Source organism: Anas platyrhynchos, chromosome 4 (assembly GCF_047663525.1).
Source record: "Anas platyrhynchos isolate ZD024472 breed Pekin duck chromosome 4, IASCAAS_PekinDuck_T2T, whole genome shotgun sequence".
Taxonomy (NCBI): domain Eukaryota; kingdom Metazoa; phylum Chordata; class Aves; order Anseriformes; family Anatidae; genus Anas; species Anas platyrhynchos.
In genome coordinates, this window is record NC_092590.1 from 9,787,025 (window position 1) to 9,806,604 (window position 19,580).

The following is a 19,580-nucleotide window of genomic DNA, read 5'->3' on the forward strand; positions in this document are numbered from 1 at the left end:
ACTCTTAGCTTTAATCACGGCTGGGACGTTCTGATCTGTGTAGTTGGTTCATGGGATTTTGGGCATGTTCTCTAGTATTTCAATAAAGTGACCCAGCAGCCAAGCAGGATAAAGTTGAGGCAAAAATCCAAAGTTATCCAAAACAGCTCCACCGATGCTCACTGAGGTAAATGAAAATGCTGAAAGTTCAGGCCAACAGGATACAGTTTGTGTTTTCAGAGCTTAATACGAAGGCCAAAGTTGTCGTCCTGTAGCTGGTACAGAAGGCTGGCCTTGGAAAGGATCTCCCTGCTGCAGCAGGTCAGGAAACTTGCACTGTCCATTTTGAAAACAGAACTATGAATCTGAGAGAAACTTCAATATACTTATTGCAAAGAGAACTTCATTAGTAAACGTTTCTAAGCTCTCTGGTGACTGTCATACACCAATGATACTCAGATGTGTTTTTTTTTGATAAAGCACACCTGCAAGAAAAGGAGAAGCCATCCACTTATTATATTACAATAAAAGCACAGGGAGATACATTTTTCAGTGAAGTTAGTTGTCATGATAAACATGATAAACAACATGATAAAACAAAAAAAAGCATATTTCTGTCTCTTGCTTTGCTAGCAGAGCATGTGTTGCATTTCAGAATTTGAGCTGTTCACACATCGACATATTTTCACGGATGTCTAGGGGGCATGTCCATGTCATGGATGGTCTAGGAGGCTTTTTCCCCAGAATTATCAAAGGAGAATGTTTTTAAATACCCCTGTGACTTCTTAATTCCCTGGTCTGTTTTTATGGATCTGGGTTATCTCATTTCATCTCCTGTCACCCCAGTGATGATATGAAGAGGAGTGTGACTCTTCAGATTTTAGGGCAAGCTTTTCTCTTGGGGAGGCTTTAAGAGATGTCTCACCTTCTGAGCATTTCAGGGAAATTTAATCTGATCACAAAACAGCTTTTTTTTTTTTTTTCCTTCAGATTTGCAGTTGCTTTTGCTGCGTGTAATGCTACAAGGAGCAAAGTAGCAACGTGTTGCACTTGAATCTACTTTCACATGCTCCTCCCAGCATGGCTTGCAAAATGAGATTGCGAGAGCAGCTCTCTTATCCCCTCGGGGTACTTACAGCTGAGGTGGGCACCCTCGCTCCTTTGAGAAGCAGCAGGATTTTCTCAGGAGCACCACAGATGTGCAAATGCTTTCATTTTCTTGCCTGTCCCAGTGCAGTTCCTCTAAGGTGCTGTGGGCTCAGGGCTGCTCCATTGCCCAAACACCCCTGACACCTGCCTTCCACCCCAACCCCTCCACTGCCCCGGGGGACCACTATCTACAGCACCAGGAGATAAAGTGACATCTGGGAAGCCTTTATAGGTCCCCCCAAGCTGCAGATTGAGGGCCTTGCTGCTTCATCTTGTGGAGCTGTGGAGGAGGGACTGCGCTGGACTAGCGGCAGCAGCAGGGGAGGAGGAGCCAGAGCTGGCACGGAGCTGTTCCTGCTTACAGGGAGCGGATTAGCACCTCTCCATCTCCGTGTGCTGGAGGGGCTGCCCAGGGGCATGGTCTTTTCTCTGAATGCTGCCGTTCCCCAGGTAAGTTTCCCTCCGTCCTGTTGCATCTCCATCCCCTGCAGCTGGATGCAGCAGGAGGAGCAACCCAGGGACTGCTCCCCAGCTGTGCAGGGCGGGAGCTGCTGGGGGAGGTGGGGAAGGAGATTGCATCAGGGTTTCCTTACGCCTTTTTTCTGGGTGACGGCTGTCGCTTTTTGTTTAAATCTGAGCATTAGTTGCTCTGGCAGTGCTGGTGGCATTTTGTTTGCGTTCCTTTCTGGGCTGTGTGCGCGCAAAGCAGACTGTTGACCGTCACCAGGGCAATAGGGCTAAAAATATCGGCATGCACATGCTGCCCGTCAGTCATCTTTTGAGCCCTGCTCTCCCCCGCTTTTCTTCTCCCTCCTATGAAAAACAAGTAAAATCAGAGGATCTAATAAAAACTGCTATAAAAAGCCTTTCTTTTTCAACAGTAAGGGAAGTATATTTTACAGAGATGTACTCAAATAAGCCTGGTACTGGCTGGTTTCCACAATACAAGCCTTAACAGGGGGCTGTGAGTTCTGCCACATGGTTTCTCAATCCCTGATTTTGTTTGCACGGAGGGTGACGTTTTGTTTGCTTTTTCCTCTGTGTATGTCTTTTTTCTTGTGTATTTGGGGGCTTTTTTGTTTTCTTTTGTATGTGTGTTGTGTTTTTTTTGGGGGGGAGGAAGGTTGGTTTTAAAATGGGCCTGTGCTTTGCTTATGAACCAACTACTTGCTTTGAGCTCATTCATCCCACTTCCTATCACTCAAATGTAGCTGCAGTAAGAACCTGACAGGATGAAGACCTGTTCCCCAAAGCCCAAAGGCAGAGCGCACGCTATCACATTCCTCTATTCCCACCTTGAAACAATCCCTGCCCAGCAGCAGAGAACCCCATCCCCTTGCTCAGTGAATCTTTCCTCTCCTTTATGCCACTGTGAGCAGGAGTCATGGTCAGTCTACAGCACTTCTTCTCTGCAGCTCCTTCTCGGTCACTCTCGTCCCCTGTGCTGTGGGGTCCCACCCACGGCATGCAGTCCTTGGTGAACTGATCCGGCGTGGGCTTCCCACAGGCAGCTGCTCTTCCAGAACTGTGCCAGATGTGGGTCCGTACCACAGGGTCCATCCCTCAGGAGCAAACTGCCCCAGCACGGGTCCCTCACAGGCAGCAGCTCCTGAGGAAAACCTGAGGAAATGGTTAGTGAAGGGAAGGAGGGAAGAGCTGGTAGCTTGCTGATGCGTTCTAGTCCAGTGACTAGACTGGCATTTGTGGATTCCTGGCCCCGGTGCCTAGGCAAAATCTTGAATCTTTCCTGGAATTTTAGATCTTGAATCTTTCCTCTGAGGAAAAACAGAAGTATCACTTATGATGCTTTAAAAAAAAAAAAAAAAAAGACTGCCACTGCTATTTGGATCCACAAACAGTAATTAAAAATGTAGGAAGGTACTGAAAGTAAATATCTTCAATTCAAAAAGAAAAGAGAGCAAAGCCATTAAATTGGAATACACTGAAACTATGGTTTTGTATTCTTTCTCTATGCCTTAGCTACATCTCAATCCAGTTTCATATCAGAACAACTCAAATAAAACCACCCAGGTGTTAAAACAGCCCTGTCTTTGCTCAAGAGATCTTTCCCAGATCTCAAACATATTATAAACCCAAGGCTTGATAATTGTGAGAATTAGGTCCCTGATTTGCTTCCAGCAATTCATCAAGGAAGGAATTTGTTGGCTCAAGCATTCTGGCACAACTTGAGTTGTGTTTTATACGGCCAGAGTAAGGTACAGGGCTTCAAGAAAAAGCTGTTGGCATTGATAGGTAGTCGGTGGAGCTGCTGTGACAAAGAACTCTAAGCCTTGTCTTCAGACATGTGCATGCAACTCTTATTAACTCAGACTTGTGAAATTACAGTAAATATCCATATACAATTTCATTTAGGACACTGACATATCTCTTGTTACCATCAACAGAACCAGCAATGGACCATTTAATCTAAGTAAATACGATGATAATTACCCACAGTCAGCTTGGAGCTTACTATCCCTCTCTCTGAGAAGTATCTTTCATTGGATATAAGCTGTAAAAAAGAGCCATGTTTTCTCAGCCTTGTAGAATGCAAGTTGTGTATATTCTTCAAATTGGGCTGTGAGGTTTGTTTTTTTTCACCTGTTTTATAAGGAAGAATATAATATCATTGAAAAGTTTTGTGTATGGAAAATAATATTACTTCTGTAACTTTTCTATCTTTGTTGCTTTCATTAGGTTTGCCACAATGGTGAAAGAAGGTATGTTAAATGAGAATGAGGATTCTGAGCCATCCCTATGTGAGAGAAATAGCATGATTCCCATGCATGAGAAAAGTGAGGTAATTAATTAGCATCTCAAAGTACAGCTTTAGTTAGAAGAACCCTCCTTTTCCTTTCTCTTTTCTTGCTGCATCTGTTAAACTGCTGAACAGAATGCAGAGAGAAATCTGTGGGAATTTCTTATCATTAACAGAAGTTCAGTTTTAAAAAGTGTGTTACGTTGGATTGCTGGAAATCACTGGCTACAATTTCAGCCTGTACTAGAAAATAAATCACTGTAAGATTCACAGTCAGCTGTGGAAGAGAATTAAATGGACTTGGGATTGCTTCTCTGTTTTCAAATTGTACAGATCAGTCTGATTGCTGAAGTTATTCATGTATCTCTTCCCTTTTTTCAACTAATAAAAATTTTAAAATCACAGTTTTAAACTTCCATTATGCACAGTTCTCGTGTTGACTTCTATATTTAAAAAAAAAAAAAAAAAAGACTTGCAGCAAATGGAAGAATAAAATTCTTAATAGAAAAGGCACTTTCAGTTAAACACACGGTATTGGCTGTAAAGATAAGTACTGTATGGCATAGCTTTATATGCACGTGTGGTTGGTGATAGCAGGATCACAGGGTAGAAAACCAAGTAGCTTCACACTCAAAAGCTCACAAGATTTGGTGTTCCAACTGTGACTCTGAGTAAGGGCTATATATATATATGAGACAGACAAATAATGGGAAACGTGGAACTGTTACTGGATGAAAGCCAAACCACAGTATAGGCAAGAATTCCACGCCTGTGCTATGACAATGAGCTGACATGAAGTGGAATAACTCTACGGGAAGGTAGATGATTAACTTGTCAAAAATAAGGACCCTAAAACGAAGTGAGGCATATACCCAAAAATGGTCAAAAAGTGCTTTGGCTATGAATATGGATAAGCAGCTGAATTAGTATAAAAGAGCACCTTCAACAAACTGTGCTTCAGGAAACCTGAGTAATACTTCTCTTCTACCTTGGCTTAGCAGCTGAGCCTTCCACCAATGGATCACGTGAGTGATGCTTGCACCAGCCACCTGTGCTGTTTCTTTCATCTTTATGTAATAAGGAGTGGGTTTGGTTATTTTGGTTCAAAGCTTTTTAACAGAAATTATTTAGGAGTTATGATAAAGGTACTGTCTCACTGGGGTGATGCTAATTGTTAACTTGTTTGTGGAATCCAGTGTGGAAGCAGAACCTTATCAAACTCTAGAAAATACCGATAAATGTTTAGCTCATACCCGAGACAATCTGAACCCTGGTTGTTAGTATTGTTTTTCTTCAAGTATTCTTCAGCTGAACAGGTACTATGCGTTCAGCAACAGGAGTTCCGTTAGTCACAGATAAAAGGTAGATGTCCTGCAGCTTCTCATTTGCAGATCTTTGCGGGGTATAAAAACAATCAGAAAATGCCTAATGTGCTACAAAGCTCTGACCTTTCCTGTAGTACAGCAATACTTTACTTCATGTAGTCATCAGTGGACAGGATGGACCTAGCACATCACAGCTGATTGCAGATGTCTGGTGCACCACTACAAATACAGACAGTGCTGCTTCTGAGAGGATCTTACTGCTTTCATTTCAGGAGAGACCAACAGGAGACACCAAAAGTGCCGATGGGAATATACAAACAGAAGAAACTGCTCTCTTGAATCACTCTGCTCAGCAACCTCCAGAACCAACACCAGGATCTTCAACATCTACAAGAACATGGAGGCAAACATTTGCTTGCCCACCCCAGGGTTTCCTGGCCCTAGCAGTGACGAACGGTATGTAAAAAAGTGACAGCACAAAACGTTCAGTTAAACTGAGAAATGGCAAACAAAGTACTTGTTTCTCTGGATGTGATGATTTCTAACTATTTTCTTTAGAGATAATGACGGGAAATAGCTATGTTTTTGCACATCATACCTTAAACATTTTAGCAGAGGTAAAACAAATATTCGTATTATTTTTGGTCCTCTACCCTGTATTCTGTGTTCAATGTGGCAGATATGTCTTTGCATTGTAAATTGCTTTTATCAGGAGAAAGACCTCCTAATTCTCATCTTAAGTCTCTTTTTGTGTGAGAACATCAAGATGATTATAAACACAATGCATTTTCCACATGCTAGATGGCTTTTTATTGAATTAAGGCAACAAAAATGAGGCTGTGGTGATAGCTTCCTCTGTGTGGAATACCCTATATTTTAAAAGCCAAGAATCCTAACTCCAAGACAAATAAATTCATTTTGTTTAAGATTTGCCCTGCACTCTAATCTCACGTAAGAGAATGCCTGGCTAACCAGTTATTTCAGGCTTTTCCAAGCAAAAAATATTTTCTGTGGTTTTGACTGTTTTTACAGTCTCTGCCCTCTCTCAGTTGGGATTCTTTGATATTATGTTTGGAAAACTACTGGTCTCCCATCACTCTCAAATACAAATAAGAAAAGTCCACCCCGAAAATGCAATATATTTCCTTACGATTATGAGAAGGGGGATTTATACAACGAACTTTTTTTTTTTTCTCCTTCCCTCTTCTGCTTTTATACCTATGCATCTTTGTTCTTGCTGCATAGCTGTAGGAACAGACTTGGAAACCTGGAAACAGTGTAACATCTTCACATGTTCTGTCACATGTTCACATATCTTTTTTTTTTTTTCTCTCTCTGTATTATTCCTGTTGGATTGCTGTACCAGGAGCAGTATCTGTACTACCTTAGGCTGACCAGAGACATGACCTTCTTCAGATATTTTTCCCCTAGGGATAGCAATGCACTGAACATACCTAGCCAAAAAAAAAAAGAGATACTTCATGAAGTTCCTTTAGAAGTGAGCATAGAGCTGCAGTCATTAGCTCAAAGACTTGCCAGGCTGTACAGCAGCAGGCTCCTACTGCAGCTGTTAAGCAGTTGAAGGAAAATAGTTGAAATGCAAGATAAGTTTTGTGAAAGTCTTGGCTTTGCTTGGGACCTATTAAGTGCTTTCCACAGTCGCCTAAGATTTTTCTCAATTGATGATTTTCTTGTTACCATTTTCTGAAGTATCTTTGTGTCTGCAAAATCAGAACATCGGCTTAAGGATCATTAAAGATTAAATGCATTGCTATGATTAAAGTCATTTTTAAGGTAAGAAGCTTTAATTCTGGGATTTCATTGCACCTTTTTGCCTACTGGAAAAACAAATGTGACCTCATAGTGAACTTTAGCATTAGAAATGATTAAATATGAATATTTCTGTTCTTGTTGTAGTTGCACTCGTGGCCCTGGTTTGGGCTGTGGTTTGGTCCATCACTGGCACCGAATGTCTCCCAGGTGGAAACCTGTTTGGAATTATGTTTCTTTATTTTTTTGCTGTCATTGGTGGTAAAATTTTTGGACTCATTAAAATACGAACGCTGCCACCTCTCCCTGCTCTTCTGGGTAAGACACCCTTCCTTCTTTTCTTCCTGCATAGCAGTGTTGTTTAAACAAGTGTCACCTGCATGTTAGATACGTTTGGATTAGGAATATGCAAACTGCAAAGTCCCCAGATCTGTAGCTTTTCCAAGCGACTTGTGTCTGCTCCCCTTGGAGAAGGTGCAGAACGTCGCAGACTGGCTCAGGTGAAATGGCCTGGATGTTACCGAGCCTCCTCTTTATCCTCTTGGTTAGATCAGGTGGGATATCGTGAAGTACTGTGGTGCCAATGAAACTGGAAAAGGCTGCCCCCTTATTGTGCTTAGTCTATGAACAAGTAGAGCTCTTGATACAGGGAAGTCTTGGTGGCAGAGTGGACTAAAAATATCTGCCTGTAGCGTGTTTGTGATTTGTAATCTGCATAGCTGGTGGTGTCTCACACGGTAGCACCTCTTAGAGGAGAAGGGCTGGATAGCTTTGTATGTAGCACTGGTCAGGCAGCGTGCATATTCCTGTACTGCTTAGCTTCACGAGTGAGAGCAAATGCAAATGAGAGGGAGGGAGGTTTTGCATGTGGCATGCCTGCAGGAACACAAACAGACTTTTACAAGCAGGGAGTCTGCCCTAAGTAAACATCTACCTTAAAAAAAAAAAGTTTCTGACCATCTGGATTCTGCTTTTTTCAGTTCCATCTGTATCTAAAAGCTGAGCTGAGCATGAAGCTGCTTGTCTGACCGGCACTAATGAACAACAGCAACTTGAGCATGATGGCACATGTCTGGCGAGCTGCTTGTGTTAGAGTTCGTTGTTCACATCCATGGTCTTTGAGGAAAATCAGAGCAATCTGAGACAAAAGAAGGAATAGACCATGTCTTTATGGAGTCTTTTTTTTAATTTTTCCCACTAAAAATACAAGTTTTATGCTCTTGCATAGGATGCATAGGAATCCTTGCATTTAATCTGTATTAAGTGCACTGTGGCTGGCTTAGCACTCCGCACATTATAGCGAGCTTCTGCAAGAGGGGAAAAAAGGAATGAAATTGGTACAGAAACAGTCACATGGTATACTTCAGGTATACATTGCAGAGAGGTGTAGCTGGCAAGGTGAAGCAGAACAACGAAAGTATCTTTTAAGGTGGTGAGGTTTTTTCTTTGTGAAGCAGACTTCCGAATTCGTATAGATCCGGTACTTGGATATCACACTCACACACAAAAAAAATTTGCAAAGAGCATGTGATCATTATGCTAGCCTGGTATAATTGTCACGAGGTACTGCAGACTAATAATGCCACTTTTTTTTTTTTTTTTTTTTTTTTTTTTTTTCTGAGAGGGAATGGGAAGAACAGTGTCCAAAAGTTTAGTGTGTTCCAGGACAAACCAATTCCACAGTCAAGGCTTACAGGCTCACATCAAGCTGTGACTACCCTGAGCACAGTATTTATTTACTTTCTGCTTTTTTTTTTTTTTTTGATTTCCTGTTTGTTAACATGATTAATATGAAATTACACCATGAAAATGCAGGTCCCAATGACTCAAAGATACAATTAACCTTTACAGACCTATAGATAAAGTTACCCTTTTCCATACTTACCTGTATCTTTCCAGAGCTCCAGTTCTGATAGCTTTGCAGGAAGTCTCTGCTTAAAAAGTTTTGCTAATATTTGCAAAAGGTTGGATCTTACAGGTAGCTTAAATAAAGGATAAGAGCAAGTTCCTGATATTCTCCCCCTTTTTCCCCTTTGCATAAAAGTTGTATTGCCGGAGCATTTTAAAATCTTGAGTTGGTCCATGATGAGCTGTTTCAGCTAATTTTCCAAGGAATTCAGCATTATGGTTCCTGTGATCGCTGCATTTCTTATATGTAAAAGGATTTTTTTGAACAGTTTCTAACATCTGAGATAAATATACAATATTATTACATGATCTTACTCTTTGCATTTTAAAACAAGCTGACAAGCAAAATATGTTTAAGGATCCAGAGCTGTTTTTGCTTATGGTACGTATGACCTGCACTTAGTGAACAAATTTGAATTCTGTTGACTCTTGCTAGAGTTAAAAAAAAAAATTAGCTACAGCTAAATTTATTTATTGTGTTCTAGACGTCTTTCATTGCTTTAAGCATCTCTGTTTCGAAGTACCCGTCTCTAAAACAAGGCTAATACAGAACCGGAGCTGTTTCTTTGTCTCTTATATATCGCACAGTGTTTATTTTAACAATTTGAGGTAAGTTTTCATTGCAGTCAAACAAATCATTTGACAGCAGTTTGTTTGCTTTCATTTAAGGGATGCTACTTGCTGGTTTTCTCATCCGAAATATCCCATTCGTTAGTGACATTGTCCAGATCAACCTAGGCTGGTCTAAAGCACTGAGGAGTATTTCTCTTTCAATTATCCTGACTCGAGCAGGACTTGGCCTGGATCCAAAGGTATGGCACCAGCCGTTCATCTGGGGTATAAAGCATAGAAGAGCCCTCTAAAAAAATGCATAATTAAGTATTTAAAATTATTGACCTGTTCCGTCTTAAAGGATTTGTGAATTAGAGCATTACAGAAAGCATAGTTTTGACTTGTATAGTCTCGTTAATCAATATTGGTGACTGGATTTATAGAGTTGGTGAGCAATCTAAAAAACACCTGAAGGAAACTGATTTTATGACTATTTACCCCCCCTTGCCTTAAAGAAACGTCCTTAATTTTGTGAGCAGGGCGTCCTGAGGACACACAATGCATCATAGTCTGTCAGGAGGCTTTCACACTGCCTGACAAACTACCTGTCATTTTACACTGACAAACTAAAACGAGTAATGAAGGGAGTCCTTATCCTGGAAGAAAAATGTTGTTTGTGCTGACACAAATCAAACAAACAAACAAAAACTTTTGTCTTTTTCATTTTTTCCTTTCTCTTTTTTTTTAATCATTGCAAGTTTTATGCCAGTATGTTAAATTTAAAGATAATTACAGATGTACTACAGAAACAGTGCTTCACAGCACTGTAAAGGCCATAAATGCTTCTGTGAACAAAATAGTTTTCCTCCACATGCTTGAGGAATTCATTTTCCCTAATAAATTATTTATAATTTTATAATAGATAATTTGTAATAAAGTTTTATAATTTATAGTAAGTTATTTTCCCTAATAAATTTATATTCCCTGAATTAATTAATAAAAGTTTTTGCTGGATCAAAATCAGCTGAAATAAAGCTGTGCCATATTGGCCCTTATCTATTTAAGTGGCTGTTTGAAGTTTATAGCAAACTTAGTTTAATTATAGCTAGTGCAGGTCAACAAGTCTGATTTTTTTTACCCACAATGAAAACTAGGGAGTTTGATTTTTCAGCTATTTAGGAAAACAGGGTTTTGTCATTCCTGAAATATATTATGGTTGTTCATTTTATGAAGATATCGAAGTTTGTGTATCTTGTATTAGCGTGTCCTGTGCATTGTTACACACAGCTTGAGTGCCCAGTTACACGAGATTGCTTTTCTTTCTATTCCCTGACAACGTTTTTGGCCAAAGGAATTTCATCTTTGACTCATTTGTCTCCCATGTGGCAATCGAAACTGTCATTTGGACTCCATATGTAGCAAGGCTTTGATGTGCTTACAATTGTTCCTTGTGTAATTGAAGCCGTGAAGACAAAGATGTCAGTTGCTCTGGTGATTCTCAGCCCTAATTATGCTGGGATAAACTGCGCCAGTAAAAACTGCAACTCATTGTGATTTTTTCCATGTCAAAATTTAGGGACTCGTCCTAGCAGAGTCATGGTTGTGACTAACTGCTAAAGGCTGCTTTTAGAATCGGATACTCATTTTTAGAGAAGTTTTTGGATAGGAAGTTGCAGAGCCAAAAGGAACTTACTCTACTCTGGGTATCGAGTAAGAGTCAGCTGAAAGAAATGCTTGGCTCCTTTCTCTAATTTCAGGTAGTTTTAACTGTTCATCATTTGTTCGGATTTGGGGGTGATTTTTTGGGGTGCTTGTGCAGCTTATGGGAAGAAAGCAAAATCTTCCGTGGACAGAGTCAGATGGGTTAAGGGAACGCTTTTCAAATGATACGTTGCTCAAGCCTCTCCTATGTTGTTTGCACTGCACAAGAAGCCAAAGAATCCTCAGCTTCCCCTTCCTCCAATGTGCAGGGACATTAGGAAACATGTATTTGGTGGGTTTCACTGCCACACTTGTAACTTGATACCCAAATTCAGTTGTGCTTGAGCCTGTCTCTGGCATGGGCCATGTAAAAAAAATAATATCCCACACTTTGGCTTAAAGGGAATTCTTTCAATAAACTGATCAGACCACAAACATTATTCCTCTTTATGAAGCTAGGGGTACTGATGCTAATGTTTGCGTTTGCTTTTATATTGTAGGCCCTTAAGAAACTCAAAGCAGTCTGTTTACGGCTCTCTTTCGGACCATGCCTCTCAGAAACATGCACAGCTGCTGTTCTCGCCTATTTATTCATGCATTTACCATGGCAATGGGGATTTATATTAGGGTAATGTACTCTCTTTTCTCCTGTATGACAAAGGTGCCTATTTTCATGCTACGGCTAGATGATCCAAATGCAGTTAGTTCTCTGCCAAGCAGACGCCTCAATTTAATGCCAGTTAGGAAGCTGTGCTTAGCCCATGTGGTTGTTTGCTTACCATTCATGTCTGGGTCTGTGGCTAATTTAAAGGTCACATTTCCAAGCAGTGGAGGAGTACTTGCATCATTTTTCTTCTCTGTTTGTGATCTGGGCATTACAGAAGGAAGAAGGATGGTGCAATCCCTGGGTTTTTAACCACAACACAAAGGGCTTTTAGGGACAGAAAATGATACTGCAGTTTTGTGCTCAAATGCAGAATTTCCCCTTTGAGAGATGCACACAGGACAGCCTTCTGTCACAAGTTGAGGATAAGGATATGGCATCATTAAATTTCGGAGTAATATCCTTGAAGAGGTAACATTTTCAATCTAGGTTGTATCTAAACTGGTGGACTCAGGCCAGACCACATACTAGAGCAAGATGGATGCACTCCTCTGCCACGTGCTGAATTTTGAGAAGGAACTGGGCACTCAAATTGTAAGCGTGTCTAGACCAGGTTCCTAAAGTGGACAACCAAGGCGTGTATCAGGGAGTACAACTGTGTAAAGTCAAATCTTAGTCTGTGGAACCCTTTATTTGGAACACTGAGTTACACGGTCAGGAAGTAAAAGCTGACTGCGAATCTGCATGAAAATATCCCTGCTTGTAACGAGCAGGGAAAAGGACAATATCTTATGTAAAGGTCAATATGAACTTCAGGAGAGAGATCAGAATGTCCTGAAGTTCTTTCTTTCTAAGAGAGGCTGACACCATGTGTTTTCAGTTTCGTTCTAGGTGCAGTCTCTCCTGCTGTTGTGGTTCCCTCAATGCTGATTTTACAGGCTGGGGGATACGGAGTGGAGAAAGGTGTCCCAACTTTGCTAATGGCAGCTGGCAGCATTGATGACATTCTGGCTATTACAGGCTTCAACACTTGCCTTGGGATGGCTTTCTCTTCTGGTATGCTCCTTAATCTGTAGGTGGTGACATCCAGGACAAACTGTGATATTTTGAGGCATGCATGCTCTGTTATGACTGACTGGTTTGTATCTTAATGACATCTCCTTGTCAAGTTCGTGAATGGACTTGAATATTGATAGAGAAATTACCTGTGGTCAAAAAAGTGACTTCATGTGACTCCATCCACTCTGAGTTGTGGGTCAACTTTCAAAATACTTTTTTTTTTTTTTCTCCCGTCTACTCCCTCAGCTGCCGAGTCTGGCCCCTGTGTATCCAATATAGGTGCTCCCAAAGTTGCACTGTCTGGTTCTTTCAGGCCCATGGGTTCTCTCCTGACCCCTTCCCTTTAAAGTAATTTAAAGCTGAAACTGTCCTGGAATCACCCTCACAGGTCAGTGTGGTGTCTGTGTGAAGGGTCTGTTTAAGGGTTACTGAACACACTTTTATTTTGTCAAACAGGTTCCACTCTATACAATGTGCTCCGGGGAGTGCTGGAGGTTGCTGTTGGCGTAGCAGCTGGGGGGATTCTGGGAATGTTTGTTCGGTATTTCCCAAGCCATGATCAGGTAAAAAATATATATAAATAGTTTAAAAAGCCTGTTATATAAGAGATTCTTCGCTAAGGGATGCTATTCTTATGTTATCCATTTTCAAGTTTCATACGAAGCTGTTTTTTGGGAAAGCAGTGTACAGCTCTAACAGCTTCTAACATTTCAAAGCTTGTGGAGCAAGGATGTGTTTTAAAGATGATTACTTGCTTACTGCAACAATACCAATGTGTGATCTCACAGGCCTTCCTGATGCAGAGCTTGGAGCCCAGCTCACCATCCTGCTCATTGAAGGTGGTGGTAATGTTCACATGTAAAGGGAAAACCTATTTCAGACAGTAGAATAATCATCAATTAAATTGATGTGCAACTCATTTACTTCTCTAAAATGTTTCCATTAGGCCTAAGATAAAATAGACAGATTACGGGCTTCAAGTGATCAGGCATATTAACATCAATTAGAATGTGTTACTTCTGATTAAAAATTATGCTTATATAAAGTGATAGATGGATTTACTTTCAAGTATAATTAAATGAACAGAAAATTGTAGAAGTAAATAGATACACTCTGGATTACTGAAGTCAATTTCCAAAGCACCTATTGCCCTTGGTGGGACCAAATTTTCTTAATAAATAACATGAGAAGTGTGGCACGGAAGCTAATCAAATAAACAGAAATGGAGGGCAAAAGAAGAGAGACAAATGTCTGCTATGAAACTGGAACAAATAAAACTAGCCTGACTGGCAGACATTTGACTTGTCCTTAAAAACATTTAGTGGCATGGATTTCACCCCTCCTTGTATAAACTGTTCCAGCTGCTTGACTGTACAAGCAGAAAATCCAGTTATCATAGAGTTGAAGCACAGTGGTTAGAATCATGTTCCTTGTGATACAAAAAGTATGTTGGCAATAAGCTTCCGGATGGGCAGAGGAAAAGAAATGTTGAATTTCTGAAATTTTAGTTTGCTAGGAATAAGTGTCAAAAAAAAAAACTTTCAACACAACTGAGGAGTTCAAGTCTCATTTGAAAGCTTCAATTCCATCACAACAGTGCCCTTTATTGCTTTCAAATTAATAAGCGTAGACTTTTTTCTCAATTTCTAAAAAGAAATTTACTCTGTTTCTTTCTTTTTTTCCTTGATTGCAGACATCTCTGTCATGGAAGAGATCGTATCTCGTACTTGGGCTGTCCATGTTTGCTGTTTTTGGTAGCATCCGCTTCGGCTTCCCTGGATCAGGAGGGCTCTGCACATTAGTCTTAGCTTTTGTTGCTGGTGTGGGATGGTCTGATGAAAAGGTGAGTGTTTACATAAAGAAGCATACCATACAGAAACTCGTTTGAGTGCACAGTTTCACAGAAGTTTGAATTTCTGTCAGAAGTGGCAGTGGTGCATTTATGAAACTTTAGGGGGAATACAGATTAAAAAAAAAAATCTGCATTTATTCTGGAAGTCTTTTACATTTAGTGCGACAGAAATTTACCATGGATGTGGATAAGGTAATGAATACTGACAGTGAAATGCTCACAAGCTTTCCTTACACATCAGCGCAATGCCTTTTAAGCCCCACAGAGATTTAATTGTCATGGCACTTGACTAGGAGTCCAGAGCTTTGTCCCAGAGTTGTGTGATGGTCTCTGTAACCTTAAGTGGTCATTTTAAGGTAAGATTTACTAACAGGTATCTAAATACAGTTGTGCGCACGGCCTGAATACCCTGAGCTTTTGTTCCTTGTGATTTTGGGAGATGAAATGGAAAGCATTATCCAACCATTTTTTCATCTTTCCCAAATCCTTGCCAGTGTATTCTGAACAAATGTAGAGAGCAGGATGCCCACACTAAATGGTGATATACAGCCATGCAGAAACCATACAGAAGGCTGTTTCTGAGCCACTTTCTCTTAGCTATGAAGCCTGCTTCCTCTTACTGTTGCTGCTCCACTGCATTTCTGTATCTTGGCACATCTCTTTTGCTTGATGCCACCAACACTTCATGTTTTGAGGTCATCTTTCTCTCCATAGCTATAGCCTTGAGACATGCAGTAAAGAAGGTGAGAAGAGAAGAAAGGAAAGGGAATCAGATAGATAATTTTTCCCATGTAGACACTAACCCCAGGAAGATCTCAAGGTTTGTTAAAATAGCAAACAAGAAACCGTGGTTTCTATTTAAAATACTACATTGTTGTCCAGTTTTAAAAGAAGGGAATCTTGAGATTTAACTACTTAAGAGCAGTACAACTCATAAAGCTCACTGAAAGCTTTTAAGCCATTTCAGAAGGAAGGTCCTTAAAAGAGGGTATGCAGTTAATAAATGCTTAGCTTAAATTCTTTTGATCTGTAGGTGAGACTTGTTGGTTGTAAAGGTGATGACTTCAAATGCCATAGCTCTTTTTGTCAAAACAGCCAGAGATGTCTGTTTACTGTACACTCAGTATTTTACCAAGATTTTCCTTCTGAGCCTCTCAGAGGCCACTGCCTCATGCTGTCCCCAGTGGAAGTTACTTAACAAATGATGTCCACAGAGAAAAAGGAACATTTATCTGCTTCAGCAATAGTGGGCTGTAAACAATCCGAAACAATGCTAACATCTGTAAAGAGGATTGCTTCTCTTCCAAAAAAAAACAACAAAGGGTGAGATAACAGGGAGAAGTGCGGCAAATAAAGAAAAATGTTTACAGGCCCATGTATTTCTACCTTATTTTCACTAATGTTGCAAAAGTTTTTGCATTGCAGTTAACTACCTTTCCACTGACTGAAGAGCACGTTGCAGGATCAGTCCCAGAGAGAACATGAGGGACAGGACACATCTGGGTCTTGGATTGATTCAGTAACAGAGCACTGCACTTGCATTTTCACAGACTCCGGCCTGTATGTTCATTTGCTATTGCAGAACCCAATTAATTAAAAAAGAAGTCTGTTAGATATGCTGCATGTATCTCTTTGTATAAATGGAAGGGTCCTGTTTACCTTAGCAGCAACTTGTTTTAGGAAAAGTGTCAGGTGTAAAGTTCAAGCACAAGCAGAAAAAATGGCTTTGCAGTTATATAGTACATCATGTGAATTTCAACACTTTTTACTGGTATGGGATATCAGGCTTACTCCGTCCAGTTTTGCTCCTGCTCACATGGAGATAGGCTTCTGCCTGAGTGTAGTATGAGCAGACTGAGGTCATTACTGACATTTTTGAGGGTCTGACTCTGCTCAGGTACAAACAGAAGGACAAGTGTAAGCATGCAGTTACCAAAGGCTCAGAAACTTCATGGCAAAACAGCTGAAACTGCATCTTCCTAAATGCTGAAATCAACTGTGCTTTATTCTTCTAGTCTGCAAACTGCTTTGTTACTGTTCAAACATCAGTCACTTTTATTTCTCGTCTCGAGATAGCAAACATTTATTTTCTGACAAAGCAAGACACACTCTGACCTTCAAATGGTACACAACTGATTTTGAATCATTTAGTATTAGGTCAGAGTAGCAGTTTACCATAAACTGTCTGAGGAGCAATTCTGGACTATCTTCATGATAAGTTTTCACTTTGTCCTTTGATTAATTAAATGTGTGTGCTTGATTTTTATATTTTTTTGTTGATGAATTTCAAGATTATTTCTTGTTTTCATTGCAGAGGGAAGTAGAAAAAATTGTTGCAGTTGCATGGAATATCTTTCAACCTTTTCTTTTTGGTTTAATTGGCGCAGAAGTATCTGTAACATCCCTTAGACCTGAAACTGTTGGTAAGATCATTCGCTAGTTATCCAACTTTCATTACTAGCTTCCAAAAAAATCTCTGTGAAGGAATCTAAGTAAAGCAGTATATAGCTGACAAAAAAAAAAAAAAATGTAAAAAGTGAAATCATTGTAAAGCTACAGTTTTAGGAGCCTTATGCTCCTCAGGTACCTTTGCACAGAAATAGTGAGAAGTATGTGTCTTTGTTACAGGGCTCTGTGTTGCTACGTTAAGCATTGCCCTAGTTGTGCGAATCATAGCAACGTTCCTGATGGTGTGTTTTGCTGGGTTTAATTTCAAGGAGAAGGTATTTATCTCGTTGGCATGGATTCCCAAAGCCACTGTCCAGGTAAAACAGTGCATCTTCACTTTCATTCCAGGCTACATCTATTGTCCTTAGCACGGCTCTTCCTAACCAGCACAGCAGTAATCAGGGAGAGGATCAGGCCTCTTAGCAGCAGAGCGTAGTAGAGCAGTTTAGAATACAAACTCTCCACTAAGTCTGCTTGAAAAGGGCGTAGGGGACCTTCCACGTGAGGGTGTTTTGCTTACATTCGAAGTTGTACTAATAATAGTGAATTGTACATACAAATACTTCAACAGGGAAAAACCTTATCTCTGCTATTGCAGATCATTGTACCTTTACGTACAGGTTTTGAGGACTCTCATTTCCCTCTTAAACCACATTCTGTCTGCTGAGACAGTCACACCAAAGGCTCAGATAGGGTTTTCAGTTTGTGGTCACTTTAGTAAGGGGTGGTCTGACGGGCTTATTGCTAGAGAAGCCTCAGGCTGTTTGCATTCCTGCTCAGTGATCAGTCACTAGAGCTTTGCCTCAATAGCATGATTAGTTGCAAGCAGAAGTTAATAATCAGAACAGGCAAGGATTATTGCAAGATTTGCAAACTAAATATTCAGAAGCTGCTGCTACTAGTTAGCCTGCTGTCAGGACACATTCTCGAGGTGAGGAATTTTAAGAGCTTCAACATGCAATCTGCTGGTCATGCTATCTCCAGAAATGGCATAACATGTCAGCTAAGCTCCTCCACAGGAGGGACCCACCCAGATAAATTCATTAGCTTAGGAAATTCACAGGGTAGCTAACTGAAAATTGTTCTTCTAGGGCTAATAGAGCCCTTACTTTTCTATGTACCAGAAACTAAGGGGTTTGAATATGTTAAAAATTTTGAATTTATGTAAAACGTGGACCTTCATGTTAGATGTGGATTAGACCTTCTTCCCTGTTTCATTGGTAAAGGTTACTTACTCCATTTCAACAGTGCTTCCTTTCCTACAGGCTGCAATAGGTTCCCTTGCCCTGGATACAGCAAGGAGTCATCAGGATGAGCAACTGGAAAAGTATGGAATGGACGTACTGACGGTAGCTTTCTTGGCTATCTTGATCACTGCTCCAGTTGGAGCCCTGGCCATTGGCTTGGCAGGGCCCAGACTTCTGCAGAAGGCACAGACAAACAACAAGAAAGATGAGGACGGTGCCGAAGCTGGAGAAGAGGCAGAGGCCTGTGAACCTTCGTGAGATGGACATCGACAGGAATATGGTCCTTCAGCACTTACGCTTTTGAGTAAACACATTGTGCCTGTAATCTTTGTGGAGGAAACCAAAACAAGTATTGGTTATATGTGCTATTTCAAAAGCAGCTCTGGTGGAGTTTTATAAAATATGTCAAAGTGTTGATAGTGCCTTAAGAGATGAACCAGCTAAACACATAGGCTGGTGAGGCCGTGAGTCACTCAGAAGGTAGCAGTCAACAGTTACTTGAAATGTGTGGGTGTGAGGCCAGGGAGAGGATCGGAATTGTTCAGGCATGGAGTGGAGTCATGAGGTGGATAAACAGAAAAAAATGGAGACTAACGTGAATAACTTCTTGATGGTTGAAACCGGGCTATAAGATGACAAGTTCAAGAGCTCAAAGAATGCAACTGTTGAATTAGAGAGGATTGACGCACAGTGAACGAATCCTGCCATGGGTTGGCGATTCCCTCTCCTTCCTCATCCAGGTCTCAAAACTTGCTGTTTCCCATTGCTGTTCTCCCACACATCGCACACGTTCTTTTGTGTCTGCTTTCGAGGGCCTGGCAGTTCTGGTCTCAGCAAGGAGCAGCAAGCAGTTCTCATGTGCTGGAGGAGGCAGCTGGGTCCAGGATCCATCAGGGCAGTGGTAATACAGGAGTACCTGGTGCTGGTAGAAAGGGCTGAGCTTGAAAATAGGACGAGAGTTTCAAGGAGGACTGGGACAGGGTTCTATGGGACTGGGACAGCTGCTGCTTCATGTGTACCTCAGCTCTTGTGCTACATCAAGCTGAGAGCGGCTGTGTTCTGGCCCTGGCTGCTGTAGAACAGGGGAGAGCTCCCCTAGGATGGGGTTTCTGGCAGGACAAGGCCAAGGTAGCAAGGAGTTGCCCCCTTCTTCCTCAGCTCTGTCTGGAGAACTCAGCAGAGTTCTGTGGCAGACCTCAAACCAGGATTTATGGGTCAGCAGGTATCT

At 40.9% G+C, this 19,580-nt stretch overlaps 1 protein-coding gene across 7 annotated transcripts; it reads left to right on the top strand.

Annotated features, from left to right (window-relative positions):
• The first annotated feature begins 335 nt into the window (after positions 1–335).
• SLC9B2 (solute carrier family 9 member B2) lies at positions 336–18,767 on the top strand. 7 transcript variants are annotated; one of them, XM_072036965.1, is made up of 13 exons: positions 336–1,578; positions 2,636–2,759; positions 3,826–3,928; positions 5,484–5,667; positions 7,129–7,299; positions 9,559–9,701; positions 11,643–11,770; positions 12,627–12,802; positions 13,262–13,368; positions 14,499–14,648; positions 16,972–17,080; positions 17,286–17,422; positions 18,371–18,767. In XM_072036965.1, exons 3-13 carry the CDS (start codon positions 3,836–3,838, stop codon positions 18,608–18,610), a joined length of 1,638 nt encoding a protein of 545 aa, XP_071893066.1. In that variant the 5' UTR covers positions 336–1,578; positions 2,636–2,759; positions 3,826–3,835; the 3' UTR covers positions 18,611–18,767. The 7 variants fall into 7 exon arrangements, with proteins under 7 accessions (XP_071893066.1, XP_071893064.1, XP_005017753.4 ...); XM_072036963.1 differs by having other exon boundaries at positions 3,826–3,927; positions 5,471–5,667; XM_005017696.6 differs by lacking the exon at positions 2,636–2,759.
• Positions 18,768–19,580: the final 813 nt, after the last annotated feature.